At 45.4% G+C, this 19,410-nt stretch overlaps 1 protein-coding gene across 1 annotated transcript in view; it reads left to right on the top strand.

The window, feature by feature from the left end:
• Nucleotides 1–19,410, top strand: part of APC2 (APC regulator of WNT signaling pathway 2) — a 69,753-nt gene that overhangs the window by 31,709 nt on the left and 18,634 nt on the right. The window contains exons 4-8 of the mRNA XM_066604702.1: nt 9,299–9,383; nt 10,151–10,337; nt 10,685–10,793; nt 11,806–11,919; nt 18,508–18,588. Coding sequence (XP_066460799.1) covers nt 9,299–9,383; nt 10,151–10,337; nt 10,685–10,793; nt 11,806–11,919; nt 18,508–18,588 — 576 coding nt within the window. The remainder of the gene's footprint in view (nt 1–9,298; nt 9,384–10,150; nt 10,338–10,684; nt 10,794–11,805; nt 11,920–18,507; nt 18,589–19,410) is intronic.

The raw sequence follows: 19,410 nt of genomic DNA, 5'->3' as shown, positions 1-19,410 counted from the left end.
AAGCCCAAACCTAAGACTGACTTTCCTTCTTTCAGGGCCTCACAGACATCTACAATTCATCTTTTCATGAGCGAACAATCTCTATAAGGGCCGTACGCCAGATTCATGGAGAATTCTACTAGCGATTACCAAATATGTGTTTACGTTTTTGTTTCGATTATTTTTAAAGCTTTTATTGCTTTTTATTTTTTTTCTAATAATTACTAAAACTTTTTTTTGAATTTACAGTCAATTCATCGCTCGAAGATTATAGTGCAATATCACAGTATTCCGCGTTCTGACAAGCAGTCTTTCATGCCACACCATAGGCATGGCTTGATAGATATTAGCCATGGCCGCCCTGGGGGCCTTCAGAAGGTCCCAGATTGCCATGGCAACCAAAGAGCACATCACAATCTTATCGCGGGGATGGGCCATTCAGGACCCTGAAATACCGATTGGGGCATTTAAATGCCACTGGCGAACGGACAGTGGTATTTAAAGGGTTAACAGCTGAATGCTGCTACTGATCGTGGCTACTGTGGGTGGGTGTCTGCTGTCAAAGACAGCCGGCACCCGAACTCTATGGAACGAGATTGGCTCCCATTGCCCCTCCATACAAACTCCGCACCCCATGACATAACTGTACGCTAAAGACTATCTTGACCTTTGCAATCAATTTTTCACTTATTTTCCAATGCATCCTGAAAGAACAATTAAAGGGGTTGTCCTGCGAAACAAAGTTGGGGTATACACTTCTGTATGGCCATATTAATGCACTTTGTAATGTACATCGTGCATTAATTATGAGCCATACAGAAGTTATTCACTTACCTGCTCCGTTGCTGGCGTCCTCGTCTCCATGGTGCCGTCTAAATTCGCTGGCAGCTTGCTTTTTTAGACGCGCTTGCGCAGTCCGTTCTTCTCCTTTCAACACGAGCCGCTTCAGTGTGCTCCCCGCTACAGCTCTTCTGCGCAGACGAGCTGTCACTGCTCGGGAGCGCGCTGGAGCGGCCATTCTGTACCATCCTCTGTTAGAGGAAGGTGCAGAGCCGCCCAGCTGTCCCAAGAAGCCGCCCAGCTGTCCCGCCATCCTGCCGTCCTGCCGCCCAGGTAAGTGATGGGCCGGGGGGGCTGCCGCTGCACCGGGGGGGGGGGGGGCTGCCGCTGTGATGGGGGGGCTGCCGCTGTGCCGGGGGGGGGGGGCTGCCGCTGTGATGGGGGGGCTGTCGCTGCGCCGGGGGGGCTGCCGCTGTGATGGGGGGGCTGTCGCTGCGCCGGGGGGGGCTGCCGCTGTGATGGGGGGGCTGTCGCTGCGATGGGGGGGCTGTCGCTGTGCCGGGGGGGCTGTCACTGCGATGGGGGGACTATCGCTGCGATGGGGGGGCTGTCGCTTTGCCGGGGGGGGGGCTGTCGCTGCGATGGGGGGACTGTCGCTGTGATGGGGGGGGCTGTCGCTGCGCCGGAGGGGGCTGTCGCTGCGATGGGGGGGGGGGCTGCGCCGGATACCTGCTGCCTGGCGGTGGGTGACTGGTCGGCCGTGTTCAATCCAGGGGTCCGGTCGGCGGCTGGGGGGCGTCTGGTTGTCAGGAAGACACAGCTGGTAGCGTCTCGGGAGCGCGCACGTCGGGCTGCAGCAAGCGACGGGAAAAGAGCTGGCGGCCATCTTGGGAAAATTTTTATAAGTTGCTGAAACGCTGGAACTGTAAGTACAAACCAGCTAGAAAAGTCATTTACAGGGGGGCTTAGTAATGTATGCTTAATTAGGGGGACTGGGCAAAAAAAAATTCACTGCTTCCTCAAGACAACGCCTTTAAGGGATTTTGTGATGGTCCTAATTAATCATGTCCGACCCTAGCGGTCCCTGCTTAGTGCGGTCCGGCAGTCATCCTCCCCTCTATGTCTCCACTCCTTGGTCATCTACCACTTGTATACTAAGAAGCAGTAGACAGGGGAGAGCAGGGCTGCAGGATCGGAGTAACCAGGCTCGTTGTTGGTCGGCTCTCATGGAGCTTCGCAGGAGCTGCAGACACAAAACTGCAGGAAATCAGAGGCAATGTGGCATCCGAAAACGACCAGTTATTCCAATCATGTTTCCATGTTATTTATTACTTTTGGTGATTTATCTTTAACTCTCCAAGTCACCATATAAATTAAAAACAAAACCTACTACTAGGGTGACACTTCCTGCTCTGTACAGCAGCCTCATGGGCCATTGATACAATGGACTGGAGGGGATGCATTGACTTCTATGGTGGATTGTTCTAGACATGCTCTGTGCTGTGCGAAGATCATTCTGCAGGGAGGGGAGGGGGTGAGCTGTGACAATCACCTATTGTGAATGGTTGATCCTGTGTTATCTATACACATGTGACATAGTATGTCAGGATGAAAAAAGACATATGTCCATCTTGTTCAGCCTATTACCCTCCCTCCCCCCTGTTATGTTGATCCAGAGGAAGGGGGAAAAAAACCCTAATGAGGTAGAGACCAGTTTTCCTCAATTACGGGGAAAAATTCCTACCAGACTCAAAGTCTGGCAATCGGAATAAGCCCCAGATCACCGACCCTTCTGAAGCAATCCATGAGATAACATGTAATATTGTATCGCTCAAGAAAGACATCCAGGCCTCTATTATACTCTTCTATCATATTCATCATCACCACACCCTCAGGCAGAGAGTTCCACAGTCTCACTGCTCTTACAGTCCCCTTGTTACAGTCCCGGGTATAAATAGATGATGGGAGAGATCTCTGTACTGACCCCTGATATATCTATACATAGTTATTAGAGCGCCCCCTTGTTATAGTCCTGGGTATAATAGATGATGAGAGATCTCTGTGCTGACCCTGATATATTTTACATAGTTATTAGAGCGCCCCCTTGTTGCAGTTCTGGGTATAAATAGATTATGGGAGAGATCACTGTACTGACCCCTGATATATTATACATAGTTATTAGAGCGCCCCCTTGTTACAGTCCTGGGTATAATAGATGATGGTAGAGATCTCTGTACTGACCCCTGATATATCTATACATAGTTATTAGAGCGCCCCCTTCTTACAGTCCTGGGTATAAATAGATGATGGGAGAGATCTCTGTACTGACCCCTGATATATCTATACATAGTTATTAGAGTGCCCCCTTGTTACAGTCCTGGGTATAATAGATGATGGTAGAAATCTCTGTACTGACCGCTGATATATTAGACATAGTTATTAGAGGGCCCCCTTGTTACAGTCCTGGGTATAATAGATGATGGAGAGATCTCTGTACTGACCCCTGATATATCTATACATAGTTTTTAGAGCGCCCCCTTGTTACAGTGCTGGGTATAAATAGATGATGGAGGAGATCTCTGTACTGACCCCTGATATATCTATACATAGTTATTAGAGCGCCCCCTTGTTACAGTCCTGGGTATAATAGATGATGGGAGAGATCTCTGTACTGACCCCTGATATACATAGTTATTAGAGCGCCCCCTGGTTACAGTCCTGGGTATAATAGATGATGGGAGAGATCTCTGTACTGAACCCTGATATATCTATACAAAGTTATTAGAGCGCCCCCTTGTTACAGTCCTGGGTATAATAGATGATGGGAGAGATCTCTGTACTGACCCCTGATATATCTATACATAGTTATTAGAGCGCCCCCTTGTTACAGTCCTGGGTATAATAAAGGATGGGAGAGATCTCTGTACTGACCCCTGATATAGCTATACATAGTTATTAGTGCGCCCCTTGTTACAGTCCTGGGTATAATAGATGATGGGAGAGATCCCTGTACTGACCGCTGATATATTATACATAGTTATTAGAGCGCCCCCTAGTTACAGTCCTGGGTATAATAGATGATGGGAGAGATTTCTGTATTGTCCCCTGATATATTATACATAGTTATTGGAGCGCCCCCTTGTTACAGTCCTGGGTATAATAGATGATGGGGGAGATCTCTGTACTGACCGCTGATATATTATACATAGTTATTAGAGCGCCCCCTTGTTACAGTCCTGGGTATAATAGATGATGGTAGAGATCTCTGCACTGAGCGCTGATATATTATACATAGTTATTAGAGCGCCCCCTTGTTACAGTCCTGGGTATAATAGATGATGGAAGAGATCTCTGTATTGTCCTCTGATATGTTAAAAATGCATCACAAGTTTGTGTTTTGCTATTTTTGTGCGATGCGTTTTTAACATTAGAAAGTCCCATTGACAATCACGTGAAAAAAACGCACAAGAAAAACGCAAGTGGGTATTCACCCTAAGGCAGCACTATGTATAATGAAGCTGCCTATGGACTGGGGGAAGGGATGTTGGGAGAAAGTATGGGATTGGGCGACCAGATATGTAAGGGGTTAGGGAGGAGTTAATAGAGGAAGAGGATAGTGAGGAGTTATACAGCAGTCCGGAGCTGGAGAAGAAGAAAGAGGACACCGGACAAGAGCTTGAAGAAGATGGAGCACTTACTTGGCCAGATGCGGGAAGAGGTGTTGCAGCAAGAGCATCTTTGACTGGAGAAGTTCTTGGAGGAGTGCTGGTCATCAGCGAATGCAGGATCGAAAGATGCGGGAGTGGGGCATGTGGCTGAAGATGGCTGTGTGGTGCGGGGAAGGCCTTGGAGATATCGGCACCCCCCTGGTGCATCTGTACCCCAGTCCGGCGGCAAAGAGGAGAAGCGGCAAGGGTGGGCTGGGTGCCGGTGAGGAGGCTGGCAGCATTGAATTGGAGGGGGGCAGAAGGTCGGCGGGAGGACAGCAGGGGATGAGCAAGGAATTCAGAGCAGAGGAGGCAGAGATGCAGCAGGTGAGCCAGCGTCCAGCACAGTTGGAGGATCCCACGTCATGGCAGCGCTGCAGCAGCGTCGCACGCTGGAGAGGAAGAGTGGGTGCGAAAAAGCAGGCAGTCCTCTGTAGCAGTGCAAATTCCATCCTTGGCAGGCCTGGAGGACGGAAGAGCCAGGGAGTCTACATGGCGCGAGGCTTGGAAAAACACTGTATCTGTGGTTATTAGTGGTGATGTGGAATTTATGGTAGCGCTGAAACCACTAGTACACCAATTTTAGCAAAAAAGAGGGCTTTTAGTGTCCTGTAACCATCCAGGGGGCTCGGGCTCACCTGATGGCAGTGGTGTGGTACAGGTCCCCAGTTCACTGGGCGGTGAATCAGCTTCTGAAGATTTAAGGTTGGCTGATTCTATGTTCTGTGGAGTAGCCCCATTAGGGGTCGGCATGGCTAAGGATGTGGTGAAAAAGATCAAGGACTGACATTATATAGATATATGGTCACTACTAATAGTGGAGCGTGTGGCGATCGACAAAGAACGTTTTTCGGAATGAGGAAGCGATAAAAAAACAAGAGTGGTGAAAACATTCGGGAATTGGTTGTAGGCCTTTTTGTGCCAGCATCAACCGCAGAAAGGCCTGGAATTGATGGAATACATGAATAGCATATATAGCGCATACAAGCTGCACAGAGGAGCGGCTTGCTGGTGCTATGATGAGGATTTTAGGCATTGTATGTCGGGTTCAAAATATATCAGTTGGGCGAGTAAGGCGACTGACGTGTGGATACAACTGATTTTACAGCAGCGGCCGCAAAAAGCGCCCTTTTCAAGTGGAGCCACTGTAGTTGGACAGCAGTCGGCAGCTGCGGCACCAAGACCCAATGGATATTGTTGGCTTTACAACGAGGGACATTGTAGGTTTTTTGGCATATGTAAATTTAGGCATGAATGCTCAGTGTTGGGGGGGGGGGGTGTCACACACTGCGGTGCGGTGTTTCCGCAGGCAAAGCAACAGTGCTGCAGCTGGTGACCCCAGCACAATGGCGAACCCTAGTGGGAGGCAGCCTTCTGTGGCCATGGTTCGACAGGTACCACAGGAAGCAGGAGGCAAGCTTTCTCAGGGAGGAATTTGGGAAGGATTTCTTTATCCCGCAGGCTTCATTGCTTTTAAGTTAAATTTGATGTCTGTGATGAATAATGTGGAAATAGTGAGAGAAAAGTTGTTGAAAGAAGTAGATTTAGGTCGTATGGTGGGCCCTTTTCAGGAGCCACTATATAATAATTTGCGCGTCTCGCCTTTGGACCTGGTCCCAAAGAAGACGATGGGCAAATTTTGGCTTGTACATAACTTGTCATTTCTGGCGGGTGATTTGGTAAAGGATGGCATATCAAAGGAACAGGCCGCGGTTTTGTACCCGTCTTGCGATCGTGCTGTATTTTTATTGCAGCAAGTGGGCATTGAAGCCTGTTTGGCGAAGGCGAACATAGAGTCTTCTTTTCGTTTGCTGCCGGTCCATCCAAATTGCTTTCACCTTTTGGGATGCAGGCTGGATGGACAGTTTTTTTGTGGCTATGTGTCTGCCAATGGGATGCTCCATCTCGTGCTATTACTTTGAGCTGTTTAGTTCCTTTTTGGAATGGATGCCAATTTACGAAACGGACATCACATCGGCCATTCACTATTTGGATGATTTTTTGTTCATGGGCCCAAAAGATTTGTTGGCGTGCGAGTTTCTGTTGTCGTCTTTTCGGGAATTAATAAGGAAAATTGGCGTACCGCTGTCAGAGGAGAAGACAGTTGGCCCCCTGTTGTGTTTAACTTTTTTGGGTATCGAGATTGACTCAGCTGAGATGATTTTTCGGTTGCTGTTCGAAAAGGTGGCACAATTAAAACAAATGGTGGAGTCGGTTAGCGGTTGCCGGAAGGCCACATTACACCAAGCACAAATTTTGTTGAGAATGTTGAATTTTGCATGTAAGATGTTTCCCACGGGTCGCGTTTTTTTCGAGACGGCTTTTGTTAGCAACAGCAGGTATAAGTGAGCCCCACCATTTTGTGCGGACAACGCAGGCAATAACAGCCAATCTACATGTATGGAAAAAATTTTTGAAAATGTTTAATGTGCAAGTTATATGTCAGAAAGAAGAGAGGTCTAAGGGCGAGCTCAGTTTGTTTTCAGATGCAGCGGGAGCTGTCGGTTTCGGGGTCATTTTTGAGAACTATTAGTACAGGTCTTCCTGGCCAAGGTTCTGGAAGGAAAACACAGTTGGTGAAAAACATTGCATTGTTGGAGATATTCCCCATCGTGATAGCCATGGATGTGTGGGGTCCCAGCATGGTGGACCGGAGAATTTGTTTTTGGTCGGATAATGTAATGGTGGTACAAGCAATCAATAAACAAACGACTTCTTCACCTCCGGTTTTAGCGCTGTTGCAACATCTGGTGTTGTGGTGCCTACAATACATTGTGCGGTTTAAAGCAAAACATGTCCTTGGACATCAAAATGGTGTGGCTAATACCCTTTCTCGCTTTCCGATGTAGATGTTCAGGGAGCTACCCCTGAAAGGTGCTATGTTTCCCTACTTCCTTGTGGGACATAGTAGAAGCGAGCTGCTGAGTCTGGTTAGGTCATTGGTGTCTGACGGTACGTGAAGGGCTACAATGCCATATGGTCATCCTGGTTGGCCTGCGCTGGAGAGGTTTTTCCAGATTTGGAGCAGGCATGGTTAGTGACTTTAGATGTTGTCATGACTGTGCAGGAGAGCTGTAGCAGTGGGGGTGGCATGGAAGGATTTGTGGGGTATCGCTTTTTTTCTTTGTTTACATAGTAAGACATGTAAGACATGTTATGAAGGATTTCGTTTTTAGGCAAATCATAAAAGATTGGAAGAAGGAAAAGAGACTCGTGGATAGACGGCATCCTATCACTTTTTCTCTGTTATGTCTCCTTTTGGAGGAGACGTTGCTGTTTTCGTTGGCATTTTTCGTGGCCCTTCAAGTGGGGGAATTGGTTCCGGTCAGCAAAACGAAGTCAGATGGATTGTAATCTAGGGAAGTATTGGCTGTGAATGATGTGACAAGGATCTGATGTATATGGCCAGGGTGAATGGTAATCTGTAAATGCATTGGGGTCAGAGTGGTGCCCAGTGTTTTTTTTTCGTGAATACCTATCCCGGGGACGGACGACTGTTACTTCACGGCTCGGGTTTGCCATTAACGGTTTACCAATTTTCGTTGGTTTTGAGGTCTTGTGTTAAGCGGTTGGGTTTGGATCCTAAGGAGTTCGGGACCCACTCTTTCATGATTGGGTGGCTACAACGGCAGATGCTTGTGGTGTGACTGCGGAGGGGGTGAAGCATTTGGGTAGATGAAAGTCAGAAGCAGATAGGTCATATGTGAGTGGTTTGCGAAGGCTAGTCATTTCTTTGAGAGAGTAGTGTTTGTATGGTCAGACGTAGTGGCAAGGAGGGTGCAGAGAAGGTCAAGGAACCCGGAGGGGATTGATATTGCTAGGAAGACTAAATGTACAAATGTCCAGATTTGTGCAGTCTTTAGGGGAGGGTTTCAATTAGACACTGGGAGTTGGAGGGTAAGGATTGGAGTGCTCTGAGGGGAGATGGGGTTTATTTGAATGAGATAGGCTGGACATTTTCCTGTCAGGATTACAGGATGGGCTGGAGGCTGCGTTAGTGCTGGCAGATGGGGCAGGGTGGAGTGCGGCATGGGGATACGTCGCATCCTTTGTGGTGGAAAGTGGCTTTCCACGTCAGCATTGGTTTTTCGGAGAAAGGCGCTTAATTTAAGTCCGGTTTATTTCTAAACCTGTTTTTGACACCTTCTAGGACTCCTTAAAGTTTCATTTGTGGGAAAGCATGGGAAGTTTGGCAAAGGTTTAAAGTTCTAAAAAAAGTGTTAAAATAAAGTCTAATACAGCTGTGGCCAACCCCACTAAAAAGCCAGTCGTTGTCTATAGTTATTATTATTACGTTAAGAGGGAGAAGAGGTTTGGGAAAGTGAGCGAATATCCTCAGTCCACAATACTGAAAATAAGTGTGAATGGATGAGAAAAATGATCCCCCGTTACTTAATACTCCAGTGACTTTATCGCACTTTCATGTTAGTAGATCCGCCGTGTGTTGAGTGTTCTGACATGACGATGACTTTAGGCTTGTTGAAGTTACTCAAAGATAAAATGCTGTCAGTTTGATGTAATATTGCCCACACTGAGCCCCGCCACCAGCACCTCGAGCCCCGCCGTCAGCACACCAAGTTCCCCCAGACACAGGCTTCATTACATTTGTGTCTAATTCATATTTTCCTATATTTCCACTTCCACTTGACTGGCAACTTTAATTAGTCTGGATAATGAGTATCTAAACATGGACTGTATGCTGTGCGGCCTGAAGCCATGAAGTCACCCAGTAGATGTGCAGCTTCTTCTACAAAATGCATAAAAATAGTTGTCTGTATTATCCAATTCTCAGTCAAAGCCATGAACTTTGTTTTACCATATCTTAATTTTAGGAGGTTTTAAAACATCTTCAGGGCAAACTTGAGCAGGATGTTGGGACGACGACGCTGCAGCCAGATGCATCGGACCAAATGAAAGGTGAGAAACACAAAGGGGTTGGAGCAGGTTCTCAAGATCGGTGGGGGTCTCAGCAGTGAGACCCCACCAATCAGAAAAGATCCCCTGTGGATAGTGGATAACTTGTGATCCTGCTACAACCCCCTGTAAATGCAGGTATTTACTGTATTGAATCATGGGACTCTTTAGTTTATTTAAGTACCCATTGGAACAAAAGGCCAAAAAAACCCAATGTGATGTATATATCCTGGAAATTTGCAGTCATTTTCCTTCCTTTTTTTGGTGTATGTAAATGCACATTTTTATACCTTTAATGCTTGCTGAGTGGGCGGGTACTTCCTGGAGTGATGTAAGAGCTGTGTGCTGACATCAGACATTCCCCCCCCCCTCCTTTCCTGGCGGCTCCATCCTCTCCTCCTCCTTCAAATACTTAAGCCCCCTCCTTCCTGTATACTTTTTACTGTTTTAGGAAGGTTTCACATTTGCTTTGGAACCGTTACGCTGCAGATCTGGCAAAACATACTGAAGGCAATTTTTTTCTTCCGGCTAAAAGATGGGCAGCTGAGCGGAAACTGAACAAACCCTATTGACTATAATGGGGTCAATCTGCTGAGCTGCCTGTCTTTTAGCGAGAAGAAAAAGCGTTGCATGCAGTGGTATTTCTTCTGGTATTTTCTGTCGGATCTGTGGAGGGACCTCTGACCCGAGGGTACCATGCAGATGTGGAACCACCCTAAAACTTCTTTAAAAAGTTTTCTTTATATTCACTGGGCTCCATTCTATTTCAGTTCTTCAAGGTGATATTTCTGGTCTATACGGCCAGTATGCATCTTCAGGAATTAGTCCTCCAGATCCTAATGTTATCTTGGGTCGGGCTTCTGGAACTTCATCAATATACACAGACAGTTCTCAGAAGAAAGGAAGGGCAGAAAATCGGTCCAGTGGGATACTGAAGGCAGAACTGGACAAGGAACGGTGAGGAGCTTGGCAAGGATAGATTCACGGGTGTATAAATGAGGAAGAGCATTAGGCAGTACATTTAAGAACTGAGAAAGAAGCCTTATAATATACATGCTTGTTACAAAGTTAAATGACAAGTTGATGTCTAGTTCAGCTTCATATGGGACTAGGCTATATGGCTAGATAATACAGTCCATCATTGTATCATACGCAGATCTCAGTAAGTGGGATTACTAGCATAACGAGACTTACACATTTGTTATCCAGGATTCCTGGTCACTTTGGTTTGATTCTAGAAGTCAACAATCTTTAGACAAGCAGCCATTATGTCAAGTTTTGAAATAACATCTTTAATTTGTCAGAGTTCTGCTGCTGGCGGAGATTGACAAGGAGGAGAAGGAGAAGCTCTGGTACTACTCCCAGCTTCAAAGCCTGTCCAAGCGCTTGGAGGAACTGCCCCAGGTTGAGACAGTAAGTTCTTCTAAGACTTAAACTGTGGCACCGTGATTGGTGAGTGCCAGTCATACAGCACATACGTCCCCATTCCTGGCTGTGTTCATGCCTTATGTATAACAAGTACAGTTAGGCCGCTACATTCTTATATTGGATCATGCGGCACATGTTGACTTTGTCGCCAACATTCTTGACATTCCTTAGATTTGCATTACGTGTCGCTGCTGGTGCTTTATGGTCTATGCAAACATATACACTTATGGGACACGTTTGGCTAACCTTGCTGTAAATGACTACATGTTGTATTTGGATCTATTATATAGCACTGATATATGATAGTTTTTCACATTGCATGGATTACTTGTTAAATCTGCTCAGATTTGAAACCTCCTATCTCATCCATGTCTCTGTACAAACTGATGCCGTGATGCGCTCATGTACACTCCGGCGGTCCGTTTGGCAAAATTCCATCTTGATTCTGGGCATCCACTACTGATGGCCTCTTGACTATCTTATGTGCACATGTGCCTTTCTTCATTTCTTTAGTACATGCATATTATGTAGTGAGATGCATCGGCATAAGGTATGGAGCTTACACACAGATGTCATTTATCAGCATTATCGTCACTGATATTCATACTGTATGTATAAGGGCATAAATAGTGAGAACTGCGTTTCGCCAGCATTGCTCCCCGATGACGCTGTACTAGGAGGCAGTCACGGATTTGTCCTTTTGTGGGCTTTTTTATCCGCACCTCTACTCTACCAATTACTTGCTAGTCTTGGTTCAGATCTTTTTGTTGTCCCATGATTCCACATTATTATATTTGCTTTGTAGTTATACAAATAGGTAGATCTGGAGATAATTCTATTGTGACCATTGCTCGTTATGTCTTCTACCTTTGTGTTCTTCTTGTATTTTCCTTGATATCATCGGGGTCGTGGGGCTTTTCTCCATGATCAGTTCTTTATATATTCTCCGCACGCTTCTACTTTTCTCTAATTTTATACTTTATGTGCTCTGTTCCAGTTCTCCATGCAGATTGACCTTATCCGACAACAGCTGGAGTTTGAGTCAGAGCACCTGAGTTGTGTGTTGGAAGAAAAATTTGGCACAGCAGATGAAATGATGCAAAGAGCTCAGGTAGGAACGACGGCAAGAGTAAAGAGATGTGGAATTAATGCAAGCTACGACGTAACAGCTGGGAACAACCATATAAAGGAGGAGGCTATAAAGTATGATGACCACCAAATGTTAAATCAGAGGCTTCTGCACCCTAACGGGCTCAGGTACAGCTGCTACCTCTGTACCCAGTATAATTACACCTCCAATGACCACTGTTCTGTAAAAATTATATCAGAGAGTCTGCGGTCTTACATTCCTCTAATTATAGGATGTCCAGTTCTCCAAGCATGGATAGAAAAGCTGCCCAGTCCAGAAGAAGTCATTGTCTCAAAACTATAAAAAAAAAAAAGACTATGGAAAAAACTATTAATGACCTTTTGTTTAAAAAAACAACTTTGGAAAGCTGACTGCACTCCGGGAAAAAGTGAAGTGACCTTCATACTAATAGAGAAATGTTGCTTCGTTGTTATGTAGCTAGGAAGTTTGTCCAGTTTGGGAAAAAACTGTCACATTTATCTCAGAACCCGCCCAAAATGGGGCATCTATATCATCCGGCGAGGGGTGACGTTAGAGAGGGACTTGCAGGGCATTTGTTCTGGATGCCAAAGTGGGTACCAAGAAGACAACCTGCCTTGGCTCAGATACAGATCAGCAGAGATGAATTTGATGGCTTCTTGCAGAGCTCATTAACTACTCTTCATTTCTCATTTATAGTATATTCAGACTCAAGCTTAGTTTTGGGGAGATAAGGGGGAAAGGGACTTGTTATTTGTGTAGCGCTAACTTATTCCGCAGCGTAAATTTCAGGTAATTTATTTATTTATTACCCCCCAGCAAGTAAAATGGGTCCTCATTTTACCGACCATGGAAGGATGAGTCAACCTTGAGCCAGCTACCTGAACCACGTGGGGATTGAACCCACAACCTTCAGGTCATGAGCAAGAGCTTAGGACTGCATACTGCTGCCTTAACACTCTGCATCACACGGGGCACATAAGCTAAGTGGGCTTACAAGCTCCCATCACAGCCATCTTAGCATCTTGTCTATGAGGATGGGAGGTATGTAAAGGTGGCCAAAGACCTAATGATGATCATTATTGGTCCACATATAAACGATGATCATTAAAGAGGTTGTGTCCATGTGCCCTATCAGAGTACATGGACATTATAGAGGGGAACCAGTTGGAATCCCCCTCTGCGAGGCAGAATGGAGAGCGGTTCTGTACAAGCAGCCCTTGTTTTGGCAGTGATATTTTTATGGCATTTTTGTCAACTTTTTTCTCAAAAACACTGTGGTCAGATGTAACTTCAGTTTACAGTAAAGTCTACAACTAGAGTATTATGGTCATTGTGGGTTTTGGGGTCAGTTTTTATGAAAACACTGAATGATCTAAGTCTGGTTTGTCTTTACCAGGAAAAACACAAAATGTACAAAAAGTGCCAAAATTAAGATCACCTGATTGTGGAAAATTGCTTTTTGCATGCAAAGTGAAAGAGTGACAGAGCTCTCGGGGACATGATTAGATCTATTTCTTTATGCAATAAACATGCCCATTACTTGCATACTTTATGGTGGAGCATGACACCTCCATGCATTCCCGCTCCTCTCTGTATAAGGGCGCTTACAGATGGCTGTATGCCCAAATACACCGCCAGGTACGAAGCGCAGTTCTGCATGAACTGGGTTGTTTTTGTACGTCTCAGGCCGTTTAGACTCCGTGCCACAGCTTGCCCGTGTGGCTGCATCTTAACAGCATTATTTTAAAGAATGCATATAGGTCACTTACTGAGGACCAACCCTCTACTATAAATGAACTTGCTTTCTGCGATTGGATTGTGGCGTGCCTGGAGCATGTCCAGAGTATGGAGCGATAGGCAGTTTGTGTATGATGCCTCTGTCCAGCCCATATTACAGACATGTACCTCCATGATACAGCAATGCCTTTGTGTGAAATCGAAGACCTCGTATAGCCCAGCAGAATGCAGTCAGTGCCGTATCACAGCCTCATACTACTCGGATGTAGTACAAAGCCCTAACAATGGGTGTAACTCCGGGGATCTCATGTGTAGACAATAGATTTACTTTGTCTATGTAACTCAGTCAAAGTTGAGCCCGAGCGAGTACATAACATTTCTGGAGCCAATGAGCTCAGTTCATAGTGCTGGAAAACAGAAAACAGAACGCTTAGAAGATGGGAGAAATGCTGTGTGATCTGCTAAATGATGGAGAGTTACTAGATGGAAACTGTCATTAAATTTTCATATACGGCCACTTAGCTGGAGCTTCTGTTCTCGGGTTATTTGGAGCTTTGTGAAGAAGCCATGACAGCGGATCAGGGAACGATTACATCAAATATTACTGCTGCTCCTTGTTGGAGTGTATTGGCTCCTGGCTCCATACCGTATAAGACATAGATGACCATCCTCATAGTGCTGTTATAAGGAAGCACAGATACCACGCCAGGGAAACGGGAAGGCTTGTCAACCAACTACAATGTACAGATACTGTAAAGCTATAAAAAAGGGTTACAAACTGCACCAATTGCAATTCCCAGATATAAAATGATTACACCAAGTGCTTCCATTAGCCTGCAGGAGAAGTTTGGACAGGGGTGCAGGAGATAACTGAAGCTGTATACCTGCAGTGGCGTACTGAGCTCTAGGAAATACAACAATGGGTAGCTGCGATTCAGGAGATCCCAGTATGGAAGCAAGGAAGCACGGGGCGCAACAAATATTACCGCCATACCTTCCAAACCAGCCTATCTCTGTGAGCTTCCAGCGATGCCACTTATCACTGTAATTGTAATGCTCATGGGCAACTGTCCTAAGACTCGGGTCGCCTACAGAGGGCTGACACTTAGTATTTATCCATACAGGGAATTATCCAAAAACAATGACTCCCAGACATAAAATAGTCCCAGAAACAATGACTCTACAACCCCAAGCAAAAGTCGGGCCGCTGCGTAAAATATAGATAAATATAAAGCAAAAAACAATGCAATGATTTGGAAATCTCATCTAACCATAAGGTATTAAAGGGGTTGTCCCGCGGCAGCAAGTGGGTCTATACACTTCTGTATGGCCATATTAATGCACTTTGTAATATACATTGTGCATTAATTATGAGCCATACAGAAGTTATAAAAAGTTTTATACTTACCTGCTCCGTTGCTGGCGTCCTCGTTCCCATGGAGCCGACTAATTTTCGCCCTCCGATGGCCAAATTAGCCGCGCTTGCGCAGTCCGGGTCTTCTGCTCTCTTCAATGGAGCCACTTGTGCAGAATGCCGGCTCCGTGTAGCTCCGCCCCGTCACGTGCCGATTCCAGCCAATCAGGAGGCTGGAATCGGCAATGGACCGCACAGAAGAGCTGCGGTCCACGGAGGGAGCAGACCCCGGCGGCCATCTTCAGCAGGTAAGTATGAAGACGCCGGACCGCCGGGATTCAGGTAAGCGCTGAGCGGTTTGTTTTTTTAACCCCTGCATCGGGGTTGTCTCGCGCCGAACGGGGGGGGGGGGGGGGGGTTTAAAAAAAAAACCCGTTTCGGCGCGGGACAACCCCTTTAAGAGAACACAGAACATATCAGAAGAGAAATGGTTACATTTTTCCATTTCATTAAATAAAATGAACTCTTTTAGAAAATTGGCGGCAGCAACACATCTCACAAAGGTTGGGCGGGCTGTGTCTACCGCTGTGTAGTATCCCTCTTTTACAACAGTCTGTAAATGTCTGGGAAGTGAGGAGACCAATTGCTGGAGTTTTGGGAGAGGAAGGTTCTCCCCTTCTTGTCTGATGTAGGGTTCTAGCTGCCCCGCGGTCCTCGGTCGTCTTTGCCAGATTTCTCATTTCATAATGTGCCGAATGTATCCTATTGGTGGACAGTCTGGACTGCAGGCGACCGGTGCAGCACCCGGGCTCTTCTGTGAGGCCATGCGGTTGTGATGGATGCAGTATATGGTTTAGCATTGTTTTACTGAACTTTTCAAGGCCTTCCCTGACAGAGACGTTGTCTGGGTGGAGCGTCTGTTGTTCTAAAGCCTCCATATACTATTCAGCATTGATAGTGCCTGTCAGGATGTGTAAGCTGCCCATGCTAGAGGCTCCAATACAACCCCATACCATCAGAGATGCAGGACTGTGCGCTGATAACAAGCTGGATGGTTCCTCTCCTCTTGAGTCCGCAAGACATAGCATCCGTGGTCTCCAAAAAGAACGCCAAATTCTGATACATTTGACCACAGAACAGTTTTCCATTTTGTCTCAGTCCATTTTTAATGAGCTTTGGCCCAGAGAAGATGCAGATGTTTCTGGATTGTGTTGATATACGGCTTCTTCTCTGCATGATACAGCTTTAACTTGCATCTGTGAATTACACAGAGAACTGTGTGTACAGACGATGATTTCTGGAAGTATTCCTGAACCCATGCAGTGATTCCGTTACAGAATCATGCCTGTTTTTAATGCAGTGGCGCCTGAGGGCCCATAGATCTCGAGCATCCAATATTGACCATTGCCCTTGTCCCTTGTGCACATGATTTCTCCAGATTCTCTGAATCTTCTGATGATATTATATACTGTAGATCGTGGGAAATTCAAAGTCTTTGCAATTTTATATTGAGGAACATTTTTCTGAAATTGTTCCACAATTTATAAAGGAGTTTTTCAGACTGGTGAACCTCTGACCATCGTTACGTCTGAGAGACTCTGCTCTCTAACATGCTCTTCCTATACACAGCCATATGAATTAGTAGAAAATTGACCCTCCTGCTGTTTAGTATTAGTACCACTTACTTTTCCAATCTTTTCAATAGAGAGGATGAAGTTTGCTTGGATCTGCACTAAAATTCATGTCCAAATTGGCACCAAAAGTGTGGATTTTGAATCAGTTTTTTTGGGCTTTGTGAACTTCGCATTTTTTAGTTTTACCATCGCCATTTTCCTTGAGCCCAAAATAGCTGTATGAAGACTTAAAGGGGTTGTCCTGCGCCGAAACGTTTTTTTTTTTTTTTTCAATAGCCCCCCCCGTTCGGCGCGAGACAAACCCGATGCAGGGGTTTAAAAAAAAAAAAGGATAGTACTTACCCCAATCCCCGCGCTCCGGTGACTTCTTACTTACCTTGCGAAGATGGCCGCCGGGATCTTCACCCTCGGTGGACCGCAGGTCTTCTGTGCGGTCCATTGCCGATTCCAGCCTCCTGATTGGCTGGAATCGGCACACGTGACGGGGCGGAGCTACGAGGAGCAGCTCTCTGGCACGAGCAGCCCCATTCAGAAGGGAGAAGACCGGACTGCGCAAGCGCGTCTAATCGGGCGATTAGACGCTGAAAATTAGACGGCACCATGGAGACGGGGACGCCAGCAACGGAGCAGGTAAGTGAATAACTTCTGTATGGCTCATAATTAATGCACGATGTACATTACAAAGTGCATTAATATGGCCATACAGAAGTGTATAACCCAACTTTGTTTCGCGGGACAACCCCTTTAATTTTTGCAGGATCAGTTGTTTTTTTCAATGGCACTTTTTTAGAGTATGTGTAATATATGAAAAAAATATTCATTATATTCTGGTGGAGTGAAAAAAAAAGTTATTCTGGCCTGTTTTCTTTTTTTTTTACTGTGTTCACTTTGTGGGATAGAAAAACATAATAATTTTGCAGCATGTGTCATTACACCTACAGAATTATTACTGGACTCGGGTGCATTTGTTAAGACCAGAATGTCAGGCTTGCTAGAGTCGTGTCAAACAGGGACTAAGGGGCCTTTCACACGTGGAATATTTCCGCAAGATGCATCTAAAGATCATAGAACCATACAGTTATAGACTGTAGAGTTGGACGGGACCTCCAGGGTCATCTGGTCCAACCCCCTGCTCAATGTAGGATCACCTAATCATCCTAGACAGATGTCTCTCCAACCTCTCAAAATTTCCATTAAAGAAAAAACTCACCACCTCCCCTGGCAACCTTTTTTAAATCGGAGTGCCCAGAACTGGACACAGTATTCCAGATGAGGTCTGACTAAGGAAGAGTAGAGGGGGATAATGACCTCACGTGATCTAGACTCTATGCTTCTCTTAATACATCCCAGAATTGTGTTTGCCTTTTTGGCTGCTGCATCACATTGTTGACTCATGTTCAGTCTGTGATCTATTAGTATATCCAAGTCTTTTCCACATCTGCTGCTGCACAGCCAAATTCCGTATGTGCTTTTTTCTTGCCCAGATGTAGGACTTTGCTTTTCTCCCTATTAAATACAATTCTGTTAGTCGTCGCCCACTGTTCCAAGTTTGTCCAGATCTTCAGTGTTAGCTATCTCTCCTAGCTTTGTGTCGTCGTCAAATTTGAACAGTTTCAATTCCCTCCTCCAGATCATTTATAGAAATGCTGAACAATTAGGCCTCATTCACATGACCGTTATTTCCCAACGTATTACACACAAAGATGCAGCTTAATCTGTTGCTGCGGACTTCTGCTCCCAATGTACACAATCATTTATATGAAATAGGAGGTGAACGGAGGTTACAGTTGGGCATTGCAGAAATCTATGGACCCTGTATCATGCCTTCAGTCATACATGCTTATTCATATTTCGGTTTGGCAGATTCGAGCATCACGTGTGGAGCAGATTGAGCAGCAGCTGGAAGAAATTCGTAGGATTGAAGACCGTGAGCAGCTTACAGAGGTAACACAACTCCCAGTATGTTACGTCATATAGGTTAGGTATGTGCATACTCACCAGGATATACACGCAGATGCAGCAAAGGTTATCTTTACACTTAACATGTTATGATAACTTTCTGTGCCTTTTCAATTGCTTTAGATTGACTTTTATATTAAGATAACAATAGCTCTTCAATGGCTTCAGACAAGGTAAATTGTTGCAGAAAGTTAAACTTTTCTACATCTGTACAAGGTAAGAGGTAGAAAAAAAATCAGAATAGTGCCCCATCCTTTGCTAGTTTATGCCGCACACCAGCAAGAGGACCCTCTCCAGTTGGAAAGAAGGACAATGTGATCTCCACTCAGTTGCTTCCTTTCATGCTAATATTGCTGTAACTACGAAGGGGAAGAGCCCTTTGGTTCAAGAGCCCATCTTATAAGGAATGGAGACATGGAAATTATGAGCCAGACTCTCGTCTCCATGGGCTTCTGCCTGGTTGGTTTGCCTCTATGGTATTTATGACCTTGCATGTAAATTGTATATTACTGCAGTGGCCCTTATGTTATAACCTGCCATGTCCTTACATACACTACCGTTCAAAAGTTTGGGGTCACCCAAACAATTTTGTGTTTTCCATGAAAAGTCACACTTATTCACCACCATGCGTTGCGAAATGAATAGAAAATAGAGTCAAGACATTGACAAGGTTAGAAATAATGATTTGTATTTGAAATAACATTGTTTTTACATCAAACTTTGCTTTCGTCAAAGAATCCTCCTTTTGCAGCAATTCCAGCATTGCACACCTTTGACATTCTAGCTGTTAATTTGTTGAGGTAAGCT

Source organism: Eleutherodactylus coqui, chromosome 5, assembly GCF_035609145.1.
Source record: "Eleutherodactylus coqui strain aEleCoq1 chromosome 5, aEleCoq1.hap1, whole genome shotgun sequence".
NCBI lineage: Eukaryota > Metazoa > Chordata > Amphibia > Anura > Eleutherodactylidae > Eleutherodactylus > Eleutherodactylus coqui.
Note: the sequence above shows the minus strand (reverse complement) of the source record. Positions and strands in the feature narration are given on the sequence as shown.